Below are 19,199 nucleotides of genomic sequence, written 5' to 3' on the forward strand. Positions count from 1 at the left end.
GAATGAAAGTTTGTGGTGGTCTTGTTGTATGTTCAAGAGAAGTGTGATACTTAATGAGAGTTAGTTGTCACCTTTAGGATAATCAAGACATTGATTTTGCATCTTAGGATAAACTCTTACCATAAACCCCTTAAATCATCATGTTTGCCCTTAAACCATTTAGATGAACCCGAAAGCCCTAGCCTTTAATCATTTGAATTCATCTTCACTAGATTGTTTGTTTATTTGCTCTAGTAGTTAAAACCAAAACCCCTCCTTTCATTGTTGATTAAACTTGACTCTAAGTCGGACCTAGTAGAAACCCCCCCCACGCCTCTTCGTGTTCGACCCCGACTAAATACTACATTTAATCGGGTTATAAATAGTTTTGGTAAAGGGATAAGACGACAAATCTCTTGTTATCAAATGGCGCCGTTGCCGGGGATGGCGATAGGTTATGCTTAGTTTTTTATTAGAGTCTTTGCTTTAGTCTTATCTCAATTGTTAGTTTGTTTTAGTAGTTGTGTGTTCTTTGTAGAGTGTGTGATTTCTTGCCTTCCCCTAGTGTGTAAAAACACTAGGAGACTAACGATTTGTCAAGTGCATGCCTAGAAGGAACCACCAAGCTCTTCTCTTCAACTCCGACCCCGAAAGGCTTTTTAGAACCTTGAGGACAAGGACCCTTGAGAGAGTTAGGAATAGTTCCCCTCAAGCAAACTTAGACCAACAAAATTCACACATCCCACAAAATATTGATACCACAACCACACTTCAACCAAACCTCACAATTGAGACTTTACTAGAAAACCCCTTTCATAACTTCCCTAATTATAATAGCCCACCCCAAACACCACCACATCAAGTACCAAATCCACCACCACAAATGGCTCTTAGAGATCATAACCGGCCTAACCATAATGATTCATGTAACCCTATCAATTTTGGCACCTTGGCCCCAAACAACTTTGAAATGCATCCCGCCCAAGTCGGGTTAATTGAGAAGGACTTGTTCGGGGGTCATATTGAAGAGGATGCCCATGCTCATCTCCGGAAGTTTAAGAGGAAAGTTTCAATGATGAAGAAGAATGGGGTGTCCGAAGACACCTTGAGAATGATGTTGTTCTCGTTTTCATTGACGGGCAAAGCGGACCGATGTTTGAACATCCACCCACCGGATACTTTCACTACTTGGTATGCTTTGGCTAAAGCATTCATGGCCAAGTATTACCCTTCCTCCAAGACCGCGATGCTCCGTAATGAGATCCATACGTTCCAACAAGAGGATGGGGAGTCCTTGGGTGAAGCTTGGGACCGTTATCAAGACTTGATAGCAAGTTGCCCCCACCATGGAATACCGGAATGGTACATCACTCAAACTTTCTTCCAAACTTTGCTACCAAGGACTAAAGAGATGGTAAATGCCTCCGCGGGGGGAGGATTTGATCACTTGAATGATGAAGAGGGCACGACATTGATCAAGAAAATGGTAGACTCGGAGGCAAACTATGGTTCTAGAGGAAACATGCTAAGAAGGAATGGGAAGTTTCCTAAGGAAAACGCCTCCAACTCCGAGACAAATGCCAAGCTCGACTTACTCACAAAACAATTTGAGAAGTTTTCAAGAAATCAAGTGAATCAAGCCGCAACCTCATATGGGGCACCCATGGAAGAAGTGGCTCAAGTCGCGAGTTGTGAACTTTGTGGAGGAAGTGGTCATACTTATGACTTGTGTGGCAACAATTACAATGGGGTCTATGACGAGAATGTTCAAGAGGTTAACGCCTTTCAAGGTTTTAACAACAATTCAAGACCCACAAGACCACCTTACAACAACCCGAACGTCTACAATCCAAATACCAATTTCTACCACCCCGGTTTGAGGAACCACCCTAACTTTAGCTACAAAAGCACCAATGTTCAAAACCCACAACACCTTCAACCACAAGCCCCAACCAACCCCCCCGGGTTTGCTCAACAAAGGGGAATATTCCCCAACCCAAGACCTAATCCCAGGAACCAAAACCAAAATTATGGGAACCAAGCACAAGGATACCAAGATTTTGGTGGAAATCAAGGGTTTTACCAAGGGAATCAAGTGAACCAAGCAAACTAAGGGTTCAGGCAAGGGTATGTTCAAGGGTTTCAAGAACAAGGTCAAGGATCAAACTTCAACAAACACGGTCCTAGAGCTAACTTTCAAGTGGGGCAAAACAACAACCAAGGTCCCAATGCTCGGTATGACTATGGGTTCCCTTTACCCATAGCCAACCAACCTCATCAAGAACCCCAAGGTGAGCTCTCTCAAGTTGAGCTTTTGAAGATGATAAAGAACATGCAACTTCAACATAGCCAAGAGATAGCTAATTTTGCTAAAGCTACTCAACAAGAACAAGCAAATTTGAGGGCTACCTTCCTTAAGGACATGAGGGAAATGGAATCTAGGATGGCTTCTCATGCTATGGCTAACCCTCAACGGCCGCCCGGTGGTTTGTTGGCTCAAGGACAAAGCTCCAAAGATTCCTCAAATAGCCACCATGCTCATGCGGTAGTGCTAAGGAGTGGTGTAGAGCTTGAGGACCCCTACAAGGACCTTGTGGTAGAAATGGATGAAGATCCGATGAGGGATGAGTTGGAAGTAAATGATGAAGAGGAAAGCTCACCCGTTGAACAATTGGGTAAGGCTAGAGAAGACAAGAACGGGAAGAAAGCGTGTGAAGATTTGTCTAGAAAGGTAATTCAAGAGGGCAAGGATGTTGATGGGTATGTTAAAGACCTCTCTTATGAGGAGGAAGCTATTGAAGAGGTACCCTTGCAACAATCTAAAAAGGTAACAAGAAATTCGGCTCCTCCTAAGGTATCTTCAAATTCCCAACTTGTTCCTAAAATTCCTTACCCTTCAAGAGCCATAAAGAGTAGGGAAAACCTTAAGTATGCCAAGTTTTGTGACATGCTTGAGAAACTTGAGGTTACCTTACCCTTTACGGAGGTGATAATAAACATGCCAACCTACTCAAAATTTTTAAAAGATATTTTGACAAAGAAAAGAGTCTTGGGTGGCCAAGAAATAGTGGCTATGGAAGAGGCATGTAGTGCTCATATCCTTAATAAAATGCCCACTAAGCTTGGTGACCCGGGGAGCTTTTCAATCCCATGTGTAGTAGGTGGTGTGCCCATATCTAGAGCTCTTTGTGATTTGGGAGCAAGTGTAAGTGTTATTCCTTTGAAGGTTGCTAAGAGAATCGGCATTCAAAACCTTGCTCCCACCTAAATGACTCTCCAATTGGCGGATAGGTCCGTCAAGCACCCTATGGGGGTGCTTGAAGACGTACCCGTCAAAGTTGGAAAGCTTTTAATTCCCGCCGATTTTGTTGTCCTCGATATTCCGGAGGATTGCCACACTCCCATCATCCTCGGTAGGCCGTTCTTGGCTACCGGGGGAGTTCTCATTGATGTGAAGAATGGGCGGCTAACCTTTCAAATTGAGGGCAACAATGTCGAGTTTAACCTCCCAAATTTGATGAAAGGTCCAAGAGTAGAAAGGTTGAGCACAATTGAGGTAATTGATGAAGTAGTGCACGAAGTAGCCCGTGAAGAAGCGGAGATGGAAGAGGTTTTTCAAATCTCTTTGCATGATGAGGCAATGAAAGAGGATCATGAAGTTGACGAGGAACTATTGAAGAGAGTGGAGGGCTTTCTCCTTCCAAAGGTACAACTCAAACCCTTGCCTCCCTCACTCAAGTATGCTTTCCTTGATGAGGGAGAGGCCTACCCGGTGATCGTTAACGCTAACCTAAGTGAGTCCCAAGAAAAGAAGCTTTTGGAAATTTTGAAAACTCATAGAGGGGCACTTGGGTATAGCATTGATGACATCAAGGGCTTAAGTCTGAGTTTGTGCATGCATAGAATAGTTTTGGAAGAGGGGAGTCAACCCAAGGTTGACGGTCTTAGGCGGATTAACCCAAAGATGGCCGAGGTGGTGAAAAATGAAGTGTTGAAACTCCTAGAGGCCGGTATTATATACCAAATTACCGATAGCAAATGGGTTAGTCCGGTCCACGTGGTACCAAAGAAGGGGAGGATACAAATGGTTGAACAAGAGGATGGCACCACCCTACCTACTAGACCCGTGACCGGGTGGCGCATGTGTATTGACTACCGCAAGCTCAATGCCGCCACCCTCAAAGACCACTTCCCAATTCCCTTCATTGACCAAATGCTAGAAAGGCTCGCGGGCCATGCATACTATTGATTCTTAGACGGTTATTCCGGGTTTTTCCAAATTCCCATCCACCCGGATGACCAAGAGAAGACGACCTTCACTTGCCCAATAGGAGTCTATGCCTACCGTAGGATTCCATTCGGGCTTTGTAATGCGCCCGGCACCTTCTAAAGGTGCATGATGGCAATATTTTCCGATTTCCTTGAAAAAAGCATGGAAGTCTTCATGGACAACTTTAGTGTCCATGGAGACTCGTTTGAGCTTGGTCTTGAGAACTTGGCTTGTGTGTTGAAACGGTGTGAGGAGCATAACCTCGTCCTTAATTGGGAAAAGTGCCATTTCATGGTGGAGGAAGGGGTTGTCCTCGGTCACATCGTTTCAAGTAGGGGTATTGAGGTCGATGGGGCCAAAGTTGCGGTCATAGAGAACTTGTCACCCCCTTCCAATGTTAAGGGAGTGAGAAGTTTTTTAGGCCATGCCGGGTTTTATCGGCGTTTTATCAAGGATTTCTCAAAAATAGCAAAGCCCCTAACCTCATTACTCCTTAAGGATTCCCCCTTTGTGTTTGATGATTCTTGTCTTGAAGCTTTTAATAGGTTGAAGAGAGCATTGGTCACGGCACCAATAATCCGGTCCCGGATTGGAACCTTCCTTTTGAGATAATGTGTGATGCTTCGGACTTCGCGGTTGGTGCGGTACTTGGACAAGTTGTGGATAAGAAGCATCATGTGATTTATTACACAAGCAAGACTCTCGACCAAACACAATGTGGATATGCTACGACCGAAAAGGAAATGTTGGTAATTGTTCATGCCGTGGAGAAATTTCGACAATACCTTGTTGGGTCTAAGGTGGTGGTTTACTCCGATCACACCGCCTTGAGACAATTGATGGTGAAGAAAGATGCAAAGCCCCGACTCTTGAGATGGGTCCTACTTCTCTAAGAATTTGATTTAGAGATTAAGGATAAGGCCGGGTCGGAAAACGTTGTAGCCGACCACTTATCTAGATTGACCGTTGAAGACCATGGGATACAAGACAAGAGTGGACCCATCAATGAGTGGTTGCGGGATGATGGACTCATGGAAGTTACCGTCAAGACCCCTTGGTTTGCGGATCTTGCAAACTACATTGTAAGTGGTTTCCTGCCGGATGAAATGGAACAAAGAGAAAGGCGGAAGTTAAGAAATGATGCTAGGAGATACTTTTGGAATGACCCACATTTGTTCCGCAAGTGTGGGGATGGAATGTTCCGGAGATGTGTTTCAAGAGAGGAGGGCTTGGAGATTGTCGACCGGGTTCACAATTCCGCCTATGGGGGACACTTGGCCACCTCTAGAACAATTGCCAAGATCCTCCAAGGTGGGTTTTATTGGCCCTCCATGTTCAAAGACATCCACTACTTGGTTAAATCTTGTGATGCTTGCCAAAGGGTTGGGAACATTGGGAAGAGAAGTGAAATGCCCTTGACTAATATATTGGAGATTGAGCTTTTCGATTGTTGGGGCATTGACTTCATGGGACCCTTTCCCAACTCTTGTGGAAATGAATACATCTTGGTTGCGGTGGATTATGTATCCAAATGGATTGAAGCGGTTGCCGCCCCCACCAATGATAGCAAGGTTGTGATGAAGCTTTTCAAAGGCACAATTTTCCCAAGGTTCAGAACACCAAGAGTAGTCATAAGTGATGGCGGATCTCATTTTCGCAAAAGTACTTTCAAAGCTCTACTTGAATCACATGGAGTGCGGCATAAAACCGCCCTTGCTTACACCCTCAAACTAGTGGGCAAGTGGAGGTTTCTAACCGCCAAATTAAAACCATCTTGGAGAAAGTCACCAACAAGAGCCGGAAAGATTGGTCCCAAAAGCTCCCGGATGTCTTATGGGCATTGAGAACCGCCTTCAAGACACCCCTTGGCACCACCCCGTATAAGCTTGTGTACGGGAAAGCTTGCCATTTGCCGGTAGAGTTGGAGCACAAAGCTTGATGGGCTCTTAAAGAAATGAATTTTGATTTTGATGCCGCCGGAGAAGTACGTTTTCTCCAAATGAATGAGCTTGAGGAATTGATATTGGAGGCTTATGAGAGCTCTAAAATTTACAAGGACCAAACGAAAAAATGGCATGATGGGAAAATCATGAAGAAAGAGATAAGTGTTGGGGACCTTGTCCTCCTTTTTAACTCCAAGATCAAGGTGTTTCCGGGCAAGCTCAAATCAAGATGGTCGGGACCCTTTAAAGTGATGAAAATATTTCCTTATGGTGCTTTCGAGCTTTGGAGTGAAGAAGGAGGAACGTTTAAGGTCAATGGTCAAAGAATCAAGCGCTACTATGACGGTGATAACAAAGGTCCCATTGAAGTGCTCTACCTCGGGGAACCCCTCCCCGAGGAGAGGACAAATTGAAACTCTTGAAAGAAACTCGGTTTGGTGGAGTTCCTCAAGAACCACCATTTGTATATAGCATGCATTCTAGGTAGAAAATGAGGAATTTTGGACGGATGATACTTGTCATTTTGATTGATGTCGGCTACAATTGTCGAAGCATTTGGGGATTTTGTATGATGAACAAACGTTTTACCAACTATTGGCCTTTATCCGATGTCATGAGTCGGCTTTGAAAGTTAAAAACACGGAAGTCGAGGCCAATAGGTGAAGGGATATGGAATAGGGGCGTATTGGAGAAAGTGTGTTGGAACGTATTCCCAGCCGGTTCCTGTAACTTCAATTAAATTTTGACATTTTGAAGGATATGTTGTCCCAGCCAGCAGGCCGGCAGCCGGTCCACCGGCTGGGAGCACGCTCATATGGGAATTATGTTGAATTGACTCAGAAGGGAAGTCCCAGCCGGCAGGCCGGCAGCCGGTCCACCGGCTGGGAATGCATAAATGAAGGATTTGTTGTATAGGTGTCCTCCCAGCCGGGTGACCGGCGGCCGGTCTTCTGACCGGCTGGGAGTTCTCTGTAAATTTCTAAGAAAATCTCAACTTGGCCTGTTGTCCCAGCCGGGTGACCGGCGGCCGGTCTTCTGACCGGCTGGGAACACTCTGACGCTTTAATTTACACGAAAAAACACCCAATTCCTTTCATTTTTTCCCGCTACTCTCCCTCACTCTACTCTCCCTCTAAACCCTAACCCTTTTCCCCAACCTCACCAACAACCCCTCCCACCACCTCCCACCACTCCCTACCACCTCGCCTCCACCAACAAACACCCTCAACCTCCTTCCCAACCCTTTCCCTCCATCAAAACCACAAAAATGGCCCCAAAGAAAAGAGTGAGAAGGGAGATTTGGCACTCCAACAAGCGGAGGCGATGGCGGCGGCGGCAACCGACATGAGCACCGATCCCGACTTCCCGGACGTCCAATTCACTTCAATCACCATGAAAGGTAAATTTGTTTTATTCAAAAAACGCCCCATTGCCCCAACCCGATTTATTGATAGACAATCCATGCGGGAGCTAGGGCTAGACCAAGTTACTCTTGACTTATTTGATGGGGTAGGAATGAAATTGATGTACGGGATACATGAGAAAACCTAGCTATGCCCGTCTCACTTGGGAGTTTTTGAGCTCCCTTCGTCTTGACAAGCATCGCCAATCTCAAAAGGTAGCCTTTTTGCATTTACGATTGATGAACAAGGACTACTCCTTGACCCTCCCGACCTTTGCTTCCCATTTTGGGCTTGACACAAGCCCTCCACACAAGGCACCCGAGATTTTTGACCATGGGGCCTTATGGAAGGCCATTACGGGTTTAGATGATGTTCCGGGTTTCAAGAGAGCCGCTAACACTGTCCATAATGCGGCTATTCGGGTTTGGCATCGGTTTATGGGGTGGACTGTTTTTGGCCGTGAGGAAAATCACAATTTCCGAAACGAGGAATTAGAAATTCTCGGCTCTTATCTTCGTTCCAACCCCACTACCTTCAAAATTGACATTGCCCACCACTTGGCCCTTACTTTGCAAAGACTTAGCAACTCTCCGGCTTCTTCGACGACAATTGTTGTGGGTGGACTCATCACCCATTTGATAAAGAGGCTCAATAGGAGAGTCAACTTGAGTGGTATGCGGTATATGATTGGTGATACGATGTTGTTAAAGAATTATATCCACCACAACCTCAATTGGTTGAAGACCAACCCGGATGATGGCCTTGACTATTGGCAAATTCGGGTAGACGGAGTTGACCGAAACTCTATCCCTCTTCCTAACCCCGACAAGATGAAAGTAGTGCCTAACTCGGAGCACTATTTGCTTGAAATTGAAAACGTTCAAGACCCCTCAATTCCCCAACAAATAAACCCAAATCTTTGGTATATTCGTGGCAGACCTATCATTCCCGCGAGGTCTGCCTTGCGGTATGCTACACCCTCCACTCCTTTCGTTGCCGGGCCCTTCCAACAAGGGGAGGGGTCCTCTAGTCAACAATCGCAACAACCACCCCCTCTCCACGCCGACCTCATTTCCTTCATGGAGGATATGAAGATTACTATGGCAAACGCCGCAAGTGAGCGGCTTGGGCTTCAGCAGAGACTTGACCGGATTTACTACGACCATTCCCTTGGTCAATTTCCGGTTTATGATGACATGATGAGGCACCAATACAAGCATCCCTCCGGCCTCCACCCTTCTTACTATTTATTCCCGGATGGCGGACATCCGGATGACGGGAGGATTGTTTACGGCGACATTAATTTGCAGCCCGACTATTTTAGTGCCCCAGTCTTCCCCACCCCGCCTTCCACTCAAGGGGAGGGCCAAGACACGAGGTGGTTCGGGAGTGCCCCTTCCATCTTCAATGAGGGAGGTTCTAGTGGTGCCGGAGGGAATACGGGGATGTTCGTCGGCATGAGCTCGGGGATGAGTGACTTTGGCTCGGATGCCCTTTTGAACACGGACGATGTCATTCGAGGGTCCGAGTTCGGGGCGAGTCATGATGATGGAGACGGTGATGATGATGGAGATGGCGACGGTGATGGTGATGAAGATTATGAGTAGAGCCTAGTAATGAGGGCTCCACTCCATCCCTTTCAATCCAAAATGACGAGTATGCCTCTTCCCTTAATCCAAATTCTCTCATTCATATTTAAATTATTCGCTTGCATTTAGTTGGTAATTCATTTAGTTGCATTCATATAGGTTTGCATTAGATTTCAAATTTGTAATATATTGTCACATTTAGTTATTGCATTCATATAGTGTAGCTTGCATCGTATTTCAATATTGCATATAGGTTAGATCATGCATTGCATAATTATTTGAAAATCACAAAAAAATTTGAAAAATCAACAAAAACATGTTATTTCTTTTCAAATATTCAAAAACCCAAAATTAAGTTCTTTTATTTCTCCAACTTGCCCTCCCATGTAAATGAATAAGTGTGGGGAGGGCCTAAAAAAAAAAAAAAAAAAAAAAAAACAACCAAAAACATGCATTTTAATTTCCAAAAACAAAAATACCAAAAATATGTTATTTTTATTTTCTTAAATTTCAAAATTACAAAAATGTGTTCCTTTCTTTTACCTATTCTCTCCCTAGACTTGTTCCCTTGGAGACTTACTCGGGGACGAGTAATGTTTAAGTGTGGGGAGGGAAATATCCACTTTGTGAATATTTGTTTATATTTGTATATACCTTTAAAATTTGATAAAAATTCAAAAAAATGCCTAAAAATTGAAAAATTTCAAAAATTACAAAAATATTGCATTGTATATATATGTTGGTCTAACAAGTGGCACAGGCACATACGGGACATTTGAGGCATTAGGAGACTAGAAGACCGCTTGGTTGAATATTTCCTATCTCTTTCTCCTTTACTATTCTTTTCCTTTATATTGTTGGATATATGGAGGAGGATGGGCTATGTTGATGAGGATGTTCCATTTTGGAACTTGGTGTGTGTGCTTACGTGCTGCTAGGTTTAGATAATTGTTGCATGTTTACCTTATGTTCGTTCCCATTTCTCGCATGCATTTGTTTCTCTTGTATATATATGTTGTGTTACCTTCTTGTTGCATTGAGTTTGTACATAAACTTTTGAACAAAATTTGGTCTAGGAAGGGAGTATGATACCCTCTATGATGATATTGTCTAGGTCGTGTCTTTCCCCTCTTGGTGGCTTGCACCTTGTGACCTCCTTGTTAGGGTGTTTGCATGCAAATACCCGGGAAATGAGGCTAGACCGGGAAGTTTTGACCACCTTGTGAGACCAAGACCGTAGACTAGGCCTAGATTTCGACATAGCTACTCAAAGGTGAGGATAGAGCCTCCTTGGGATCGGTACATCCATACCCGGTCCCCCTTTAGGTGCGAGTAGGCTCCTTGCGTGGCATGTTACATCACGACGCACAAGCATGGCGTCCTTTCCTTTTTAGACCATGAGATGTTCATTTATATGCATATTTTGAAACAACAAGTTGCATTTCAATTTTTAAGCCTCACATTGCCAAATAAGCCTAATTTTTCGACCCTTTAGACTAGGACCGATTTTGTTTACCCCTTTTGAGCCTTGACCTTTCATTTGATACCTACGATACTAACTACAACCCAAAAACAACCGACCTTGATCAAGAAAGTTGTCTATGAGTTTTGGTAGTATGAAGCAAGGGGATTTGAATCTTGGTTTAGTGGATGTGCACAATCCACTTGAGTTGGAATGATGGTTTAGTTTGGTTTGCTTTGAATAAAGAGGTTTTGAAAAAGAAAAGAAAAAGAAAATAGAAAAGGAGAAAAATGTAATGAAAAAGAAAAAAATTTGCACAATTACTTTGTTTGATGAGAAAAAGCCAAGCAACACTCCTTCATCAATGGAGTAGAAAAAGGCGTTGCAAGAATAAAAGGGGACTTGATGTTTTTCCTAAGTGAGTCGGGTTTACACATTTTTTGCTTGATTTTGGCAAGCCAATTTCTTGTTAGGGTGTAGACGTTACTCATTGGTTGCAATAAGGTGACGATTTTTGTATTTTTCCAAAGAGAGTCGGGTTTGCACAATGTTTGCATTAATTCGGGAAACCGGTTTTTGTTAGGGTGTAGACGTTACTCATTTGTTGTAATAAAAGTGGAAGAAGCGGAATTTTGACAACTACTTGATTTTAAACTCCAAATGATCCATAACGGTGCTTGCACCAATCCCGTTTCGACCCATCACCTAGCCCCGTTACAACCCTTGTTTCTTTTATGCATATCTTCCTTTTTTGCATCTCATTAATGGTCTTGTAGGAGAAGATTCCATGTTAGATTGCGGGCATGTCTCACGAGTCGGGTAGATGAGTGATTTCGGTTACTTTTTGCACAAAAATCACCCGTTCCAAAAACAAAATGAGAGATTAGTGAAAACCGTGAGGAAGTCGGTAATCTTGGTCCCCTTAGTCATGGGTCAATTTGGTTGAATCTTGAGTGTGTCATATGATTCTCGAAGGTTAGGCTTTGCTTCCCCCTTTCCCGCCTTTGAATTTGTTTCTTAGGCATTTGGTTGTTGCATAAAGGTTGCTTGAGCCACCACTAGGGCTTTGACACCCGCCGAGACTATGAGACGGTATCTCCCGACCGAAGCCTTTAAATGTTTAAAGTAAAACGGCCGCTTAGATGAGGAAAGCGGTTTGACTTTTTGTGATGCATCTTATATGTTGATTCATGCTTAATTGTTGGATGTGTCAAAAGTTTTGTAGCAAGACCCAACTTGCCTTGCAATAGGGCACTCTCCCCTCATGGGTGTCAAATTGCGAGTTGAAGGGGCGTTGAGTGCGCTAATACTCAATCGGTTTAGTTAGTAGCTTAGTTGAGTGATGCTTATATTGTGCACCCACTCTCCATATCTATTATAGTAGGGACTTGTACATGGATTTTGGACTTACTCGAGGACGAGTAAGGTTTAAGTGTGGGGAGGTTTGATATAGGATTCTTTTGCCCCCTTTTCCCCTCTAATTTCATGCTTGCCGACTCCATTTGAGTCGGTTTTGTACTTCCTTTCTCGAATTTCGTGTCCCAATTCCCTTTGCTATGACATTGTGGCCTCCGTGCAGAAATTGAGGCGGGAATGGGTGAAAAGAAGCAAGGAAGACGTGTTTACTAAGCTTTGCATGGAAGAAGAAAGAAATCATGCTGAGGAGGATCCCCAGCCGGTAGGCCGGCAGCCGGCCAGCCAGCTGGGACTGCATTCGTATACAACTGAAAAAGAAACAAGGCAAGGGGCATTCCCAGCCGGTGGCCCGGCGGCCGGCTAGCCGGCTGGGAGAACATATGAGCTGGGAATTACAAGTTTTTGAAGGATGTTACAGGAATCTCCCAGCCGGTCAAATGACCGGCAGCCGGCCAGCCGGCTGGGAGTTCCTCCAAGCGAAGAAGTCAAGATCCAAAGTCAAGCGTATCTCCAGCCGGTCAGTGACCGGCAGCCGGTTGACCGGCCATGCATACCTGATGACTTCCCAAATTTATTTCAACTTCTAGGGATCTCCCAGCCGGCCAGAAGACCGGCCGGGAGTGCAGACTCGTGTTTTCAAGCCCATTTCAAATCCTACCCTAATCCTAGTGGAAACTATATATACCCCCCTCCTTAAACCCCTTGTACACAGAACCCTAGATCTCAGAATATTTCCCTTTCCAAGTTCAAAACTTTATTAATCATTTTGTTAATCATTCCCTAATTAGATAAGTTCTTGAATTAAGTTAGCAATAGAATTTGGGTTGTAAGAAGATTGAAGGTTTCTCCTTCTTTATTATTCTATCCTAATTCATCTTTGCTATTGAGTTGGTATTGTTTCTTTCCCTATTTTCATTAGTTTACATATTGTTTTTCCTTCTAGTTTGTTTTATTGTTTTTGTTAAAATTGCATCCTTATTGTTTGATTGTTGTTGTTTCCACTTTTGTTCATCTTTTCTTAGTTCATACTTGTTATTTCCACCCAAAGATTCTATCTTTGAGTTGTTTGTGTTAAAGATTGTGTCTTTTAGTATAATCTCCTCTCTTATTTGCTTGTTAATCATTTGTTTACACTTATCTTGTCTCTTATAATTGCTAAAATAATCATCATGCTTTCTCTCTATGTTATTTGTTCTTCCCCTCTTATTAGCATAATTATCCCCAATATGAGTGAGTAGATTTCCTTCTAGGGTTTAGGGGGAGTCTATATGGTTTTTATGGGCATGATTGTATGATTATTTGGGTCTTTGGTGGATTGTTTATCTTTCTTGTTCATGCACACAAGGTGTTTGATTAATTGCATGAGTGAAAGCTTATGCCCTTTTTTCATTATTGCTTAATTCCCCCATTGAATGAAAGTTTGTGGTGGTCTTGTTGTATGTTCAAGAGAAGTGTGATACTTAATGAGAGTTAGTTGTCACCTTTAGGATAATCAAGACATTGATTTTGCATCTTAGGATAAACTCTTATCATAAACCCCTTAAATCATCATGTTTGCCCTTAAACCATTTAGATGAACCCGAAAGCCCTAGCCTTTAATCATTTGAATTCATCTTCACTAGATTGTTTGTTTATTTGCTCTAGTAGTTAAAACCAAAACCCCTCCTTTCATTGTTGATTAAACTTGACTCTAAGTCGGACCTAGTAGAAACCCCCGCCGTCTTCGTGTTCGACCCCGACTAAATACTACATTTAATTGGGTTATAAATAGTTTTGGTAAAGGGATAAGACGACAAATCTCTTGTTATCAGTTGGGTTGGGCCTAGGAAGGCCGAATGAAACGGTCTAGGAAGACCGAGTTATGAAAACCGACAATTGTCTTGTATAAACTATTCCCTAACCTTGTTCAAGTTTCACCCTTGGCTACACGTAAGTGTATTTTCCCCAGCGGAGTCGCCAAACTGTGGAAAGCGGGGGCCCACGGGGGCACTTGGGAGGAAGAGAACAAGCGTTTTCATTTTTGTTGGAGTCGCCACCAATTTTTATGGGAAATTGGAACCGTTCGAATACCTCGTGCCATGTCAAGACACAAAGTAGAGACATGAACACCAAGCAATAGTTACCCTTAGCATTCTATGTCTAGAATGACTCTCGTGGATGCCAATGAACACGGATGTTCACAGAGATCTGGAGTAAGGGGTGAGGGTACGTATTAGGAAGCTCTTTTGATCGAACACCCAATCCCGCCCGCCTCGATAGCGGCCTCTACTAATGATTAGGGATATCATCTATACTCGATATATCATCGATTATATGCATGCAATGCAACATCCAAGATTTAATCCTAACATGTGAGAATTAGGCTAAGTCGGTTAACACGTAGTTTAATCATACAATTGATGTCGAAGTAGGAATTTATGCTCAATTACATGTGAAAACATACAAATGATACAGTAAATATGATAAATCATCGATTTACATGTCGAAGTAGGATATCATCTATACTCGATATATCATCGATTATATGCATGCAATGCAACATCCAAGTTTTAATCCTAACATGTGAGAATTAGGCTAAGTCGGTTAACACGTAGTTTAATCATACAATTGATGTCGAAGTAGGAATTTATGCTCAATTACATGTGAAAACATACAAATGATACAGTAAATATGATAAATACAATCAAAGAAAATTAGAATAACGAAAATTACAATAATTACAATGGATTAGGCGATTTATGTCAAAAATACCTTTAAAACGGATAATTCGGAAAAACGAATAAAGGAATAAATTAACGAACAAGTCAGAAGGTGATAATACTGATAATAGTTAATTATACGTAAGCTAAATAAACTAGGTCAGGCAACAACGGAGTTCAGAGACAGAAATCATCCTAGAACAGCGCAAGAGATCGCGCCTCGAAGAGGCGCAGCAACGCGTCTGTTCCAAGGGTGAGTTCTGGCTGTGAAGCCGGAACTGCAAATCGTTAATGTAAATTGGGTTAATTTAATGGTTGATTAATGATATTTACTCGGATGAAAGTGATTATCAGGTTAATTACATGTGATTAATGGTCATAAAAGCAATAAACATGGATGAGACGGAATATTACTAATTATTTACATGGAAGAATGATTGATTAGTGACATGGGTGAATGAAATAGACTAAACATGATGAATTAATGACAAATTAATGGCGAACATGCGATGAACATGACAATAAACAGATGAAAATATGTCAAAGGTTGAATTCCAGAAACTCAATATGAACAAATCGAATCCCTACAACCCGGATTGAATTTTATGATGAAAAACCCGCGAATATGAGATTATAAGGGATTTAAGTCGGATTTAATGATGAATTATACATATGAATGAATGATAAATAACATACATGAAATTATTAGACTATTGTATCGAAGAATTAGAGAAAACAAACGAAACAAAACAAAGACGAACGAATTACAGAGGACGAAGGAAGAAGAAAGGAAGCAGGAACTGCGGCAGCCTCACGAAGAGGCGCAGCAGGAACTGCGCTCCTTCGAAGAGGCGCAGCAGTTGCTGCGTCCTTTCTCGACGGTCTGTCTTTTGGAAATCCGTAAAAAGAGGTTTTAAAGCACGGTTTCAGAAATCGGTTTTAATTGGTATTTTCGACATAAACCTTACAATAGTGGTACAAAAAGATAAATAACAATAAATAAAAGGAGAGATTTACACCCTCAGACTTACATGTTTGACGAAACGAGAAGGACTAAGTTATCGATTAGCGATGCTCGACTCGAACTATAATGCAAATACGAAAGTGCCCTCGTAAGAGGAAAACGATTAGATTAATTAAGTTGATTGATGTGGAGTTGGTCAAATTGGTCGGTCATGCAAACGAGGCTGGTACTCAGAAGGATCCGAGCTTACATGGTCGAATGTTCAAGCACGTAGACGCCAAAAAGTAAGAACAGAGGTCTAGAATGCAAATGTAGAAGAGAAGGGCGGACACTCGCGTGAGAAATATGAGGAGCGAAGGCTCCTATTTATACTAATCACGAGAAGGAATTAGGGTTTCGGAGAGTCTTTGGAAGTGAATCTCGGAAAGATATGAAAAAGATACGAAAATTACGCAGAAAAGGACCTGGGAAGAAGCGCAACAGTCACTGCGTCTCTTGGAAGAGGCGCAGCACGTACCTGCTGCGTCTGTTCCCAAGGGGTTTCCTCCTGCGGAAGAAATATTTCCGTGTTTGAGTTATAGAAGGACGGAATAATTTGGTTTTCCTTAATATCTTATGTGAATATTACAAGAAATTGTTTACCAAAGATTAAAGATTGTGAAATATTTATAAAATATGGAATAGAAATATCCGGAACATTCCAGAACATTCTGACTCGGGATTTAACGGTTATCAGAAAATGAAGACGGTTTTAGGCCCGGACTCCAAATGTACTCTAATTACTGCCAAAACGACCGTATCGGCACGTAGATGACAACTAAGAGGTAGACATTAGTATTTGAGCAATCACTTGACGATAAACTTACGAACTATCACAAATCGTTCCGCGTAGCAAACATGCGACCCAATCATCATCGGGTGATTTGCGAGAGGTGCAGAAATGAGGTATCTACAATATTGCGGAGCACCAAGGTGGTGGAGATCCGCTCAGTCAAATCACTCACCTGCATCCTAGGGTCATGCACGGTGGGATAGGGCGAGTACTGGTGAGGGTAGAAGTCGAGTATGGAGTCGGAGGGCTCGGTCACAACAGGGTCTGCCCTAGACTGCCTGACCCTACAGCGCTCACGGGGTGGGGGAGGTGCCTGCTGTCCCTCTGGCACTGTGGTAGGCTCAGGTAAGTCCAAGAGAATGGTGGGATCAATCAGATAAGTCTGGGGCTCAAGTCTAGGTATAGCGCAAGGCTCCCACTCAGCTAAGTGGTCAACAAGAGGGAGACGGGCAGGGTCGGGAAGTACCATTCACATGGATCTTCTCACTCTCCAGGCATAAGACCCATCATCCATCTTCCTCAACCATCTGTTCTGACACCAATACGGAGCGTTCATGGTAGGAACGGTCTCAACATACTCATCCCCCGATGGAGGTGGGGCCTCAAAATCAGTCAGACGCTGAGCTAGACGGGTCACTATGGCCCCGCAAGCAACGTGCCGGTTCGGGGACTGTGTCATGCGCTCAAGACTGGAGCACACTATCCCCGGAGCACTATAATAGAAGGGCTTCTTATGGTGCAGGTTAAGGTAAGACATAAGCAACATGACCTCATGAGAATTAAGCTTGCTCACGTCATCTCTCGCGTACAACAAGCATGTTATCATCCTCAGGAACATACGAAGGGAAACATGCCGCACATCATTTATCAGCATAGCACTGGCGCTAGGGGCAGGTCGGCCGGTCAGATACGGAAGGTAGAGAGGTGAACCACTGTTCTTAGCTACATCACTAAGGTATCCCGTTCCCTGAGCCAATTAACCAAAACGGCCCGCAAACTCATCCAAAGTCAGCTCGTGATCCTCATTCATGAGACGGAAGGAGACAGTCTTCCCCTTCGCATTGTACTCGTAAGAGCTCAAGAACTCCAAAGTCAGGTGGGGGTAGGACTTCTTCCTTAAATGGTATAACCCCTCCATTCCCAAAATCTCAAAGATATGAAATATGTCCCCCTTAATCCCCAAGGTCTCTAAAATATCGGGGTTTATACAACGGGTGGGTCGAAAAGGGCGATTCATAAGAGCTAGGAAAGCTTTGCGTTGCTTGAAATCAGAGAAAATTACTGATGGATATGCCTCCACCGGTGGAACCACGGGCTCACTGCTAGACTGACCCGTCTCGAGTTGAACATTAGGACGGGTCCTCTTGTTTGTTAAACCTCTGGTTTTCACCATACTGCAAAAAGACAAATTTTAACAAAGGTACTTGACACACCAACAATTTTGCAAAAGATGGACTGTTTTTCGCTTGTATACAATTTTGAGACGAACTTTTAAGACAAATTTTATCATCAAAACACCAAGTATTTTTCTCAAAACATTATTTCCAACATCAAGAAGCTTGAAACAGTATGATAATCATACAAAGGATGAGGTATTTCGATTTTTGCAAACCCTAAAACTTAAAAATCCAATTTAAACCATGAAATTGCTCTAATAACAGTATAAACGATGTTTATATGCAATTAAATTCAAAGAATCACAAGAAAAGGCTTGATTTCAGTTACTCATGATGGAAATTCGGAATATAGGCAAAATCATACCATAACTTTGATAATAAAAGAGAAAATTGAATTAAAACCTTACCTTGAAGAGATATTTGGCAAGTAAGAACAATTAACCACCAAGAAATCACTCAAGAGCTTGAGAGATAAGAAGTATGAAGTTTTTGAGGGAAGAAGGAAACGAAGTAGGAGGCGGAAATAAGAAAAGAATGAGCCAAAATAGGGTTTTTGTATAACCCGGATGAATCCCGATAAAGCGGTACTCGCTCGAGTATAGGGTTTACTCGACCGAGTGTCGACTACTCGGTCGAGTATTCTAAATACTCGGTCGAGTTTTCAAGAATAGTAGCGATTTTAATCCTGACAAAATGAGCACTCGGTCGAGCACAATCATACTCGGTCGAGTGTCCAAAAAGCAGAAATGAAGTTTCGAATTTTAATGCACTTGCAAAACAAGTAGCATAGTTCAGAGTTCTGTGCAATCGTCTCGTCACTGTTAGAGCTTATTTCTACCACATAAACACGCATCAACACGAATTTCGCACATCCATTACCAATTCAATCATCATTCCACCTATATTCCCTACTTCATTATCACGACCATTACAACATAATTGTACACATATATCAATTAGTTACTTCACCTACAAGGATAACTCTATACCACTACAACTCTACACATTCCACAATTCACTTTTGCTCACATTAAGCTAAACATTCATAACATTCCAGCAAATCGAGTCATTCACTTTGGCCTTGCCATACATTTCAGCAAATCCATTTACCAATCCAAGACCTTTCCACTACCATAAACTCTACATGTAAGACTCACATTGATGCACATTCCTCTATCCACAGATGTACACAACAACAATCGTTATGCAACAACTCCTACTAGCTACACTTTTTCCCCGTGTCTG

The 19,199-nt window shown here is 42.8% G+C and overlaps 1 protein-coding gene and 1 non-coding gene across 2 annotated transcripts; one reads left to right on the plus strand and one right to left on the minus strand.

The window, feature by feature from the left end:
* Positions 1-1,225: 1,225 nt before the first annotated feature.
* On the minus strand, positions 1,226-1,332 carry LOC141658153 (small nucleolar RNA R71). Its single transcript, XR_012549055.1, has one exon. It is a non-coding gene; the product is annotated as a small nucleolar RNA R71 (small nucleolar RNA).
* A 4,916-nt stretch (positions 1,333-6,248) lies between these two features.
* LOC141655105 (uncharacterized) lies at positions 6,249-6,605 on the plus strand. The gene has a single exon (XM_074462202.1). The coding sequence runs from the start codon at positions 6,249-6,251 to the stop codon at positions 6,603-6,605; it is 357 nt and encodes a 118-aa protein (XP_074318303.1).
* The last annotated feature ends 12,594 nt before the right edge of the window (positions 6,606-19,199 follow it).

The sequence above is a fragment of the Silene latifolia genome, chromosome 5 (genome assembly GCF_048544455.1).
Source record: "Silene latifolia isolate original U9 population chromosome 5, ASM4854445v1, whole genome shotgun sequence".
Classification (NCBI taxonomy): domain Eukaryota; kingdom Viridiplantae; phylum Streptophyta; class Magnoliopsida; order Caryophyllales; family Caryophyllaceae; genus Silene; species Silene latifolia.

Coding starts and splice junctions, on each gene's coding strand:
- LOC141655105 (XM_074462202.1), top strand. CDS start 6,249: ATGAATGAGCTTGAGGAATTGATATTGGAGGCTTATGAGAGCTCTAAA.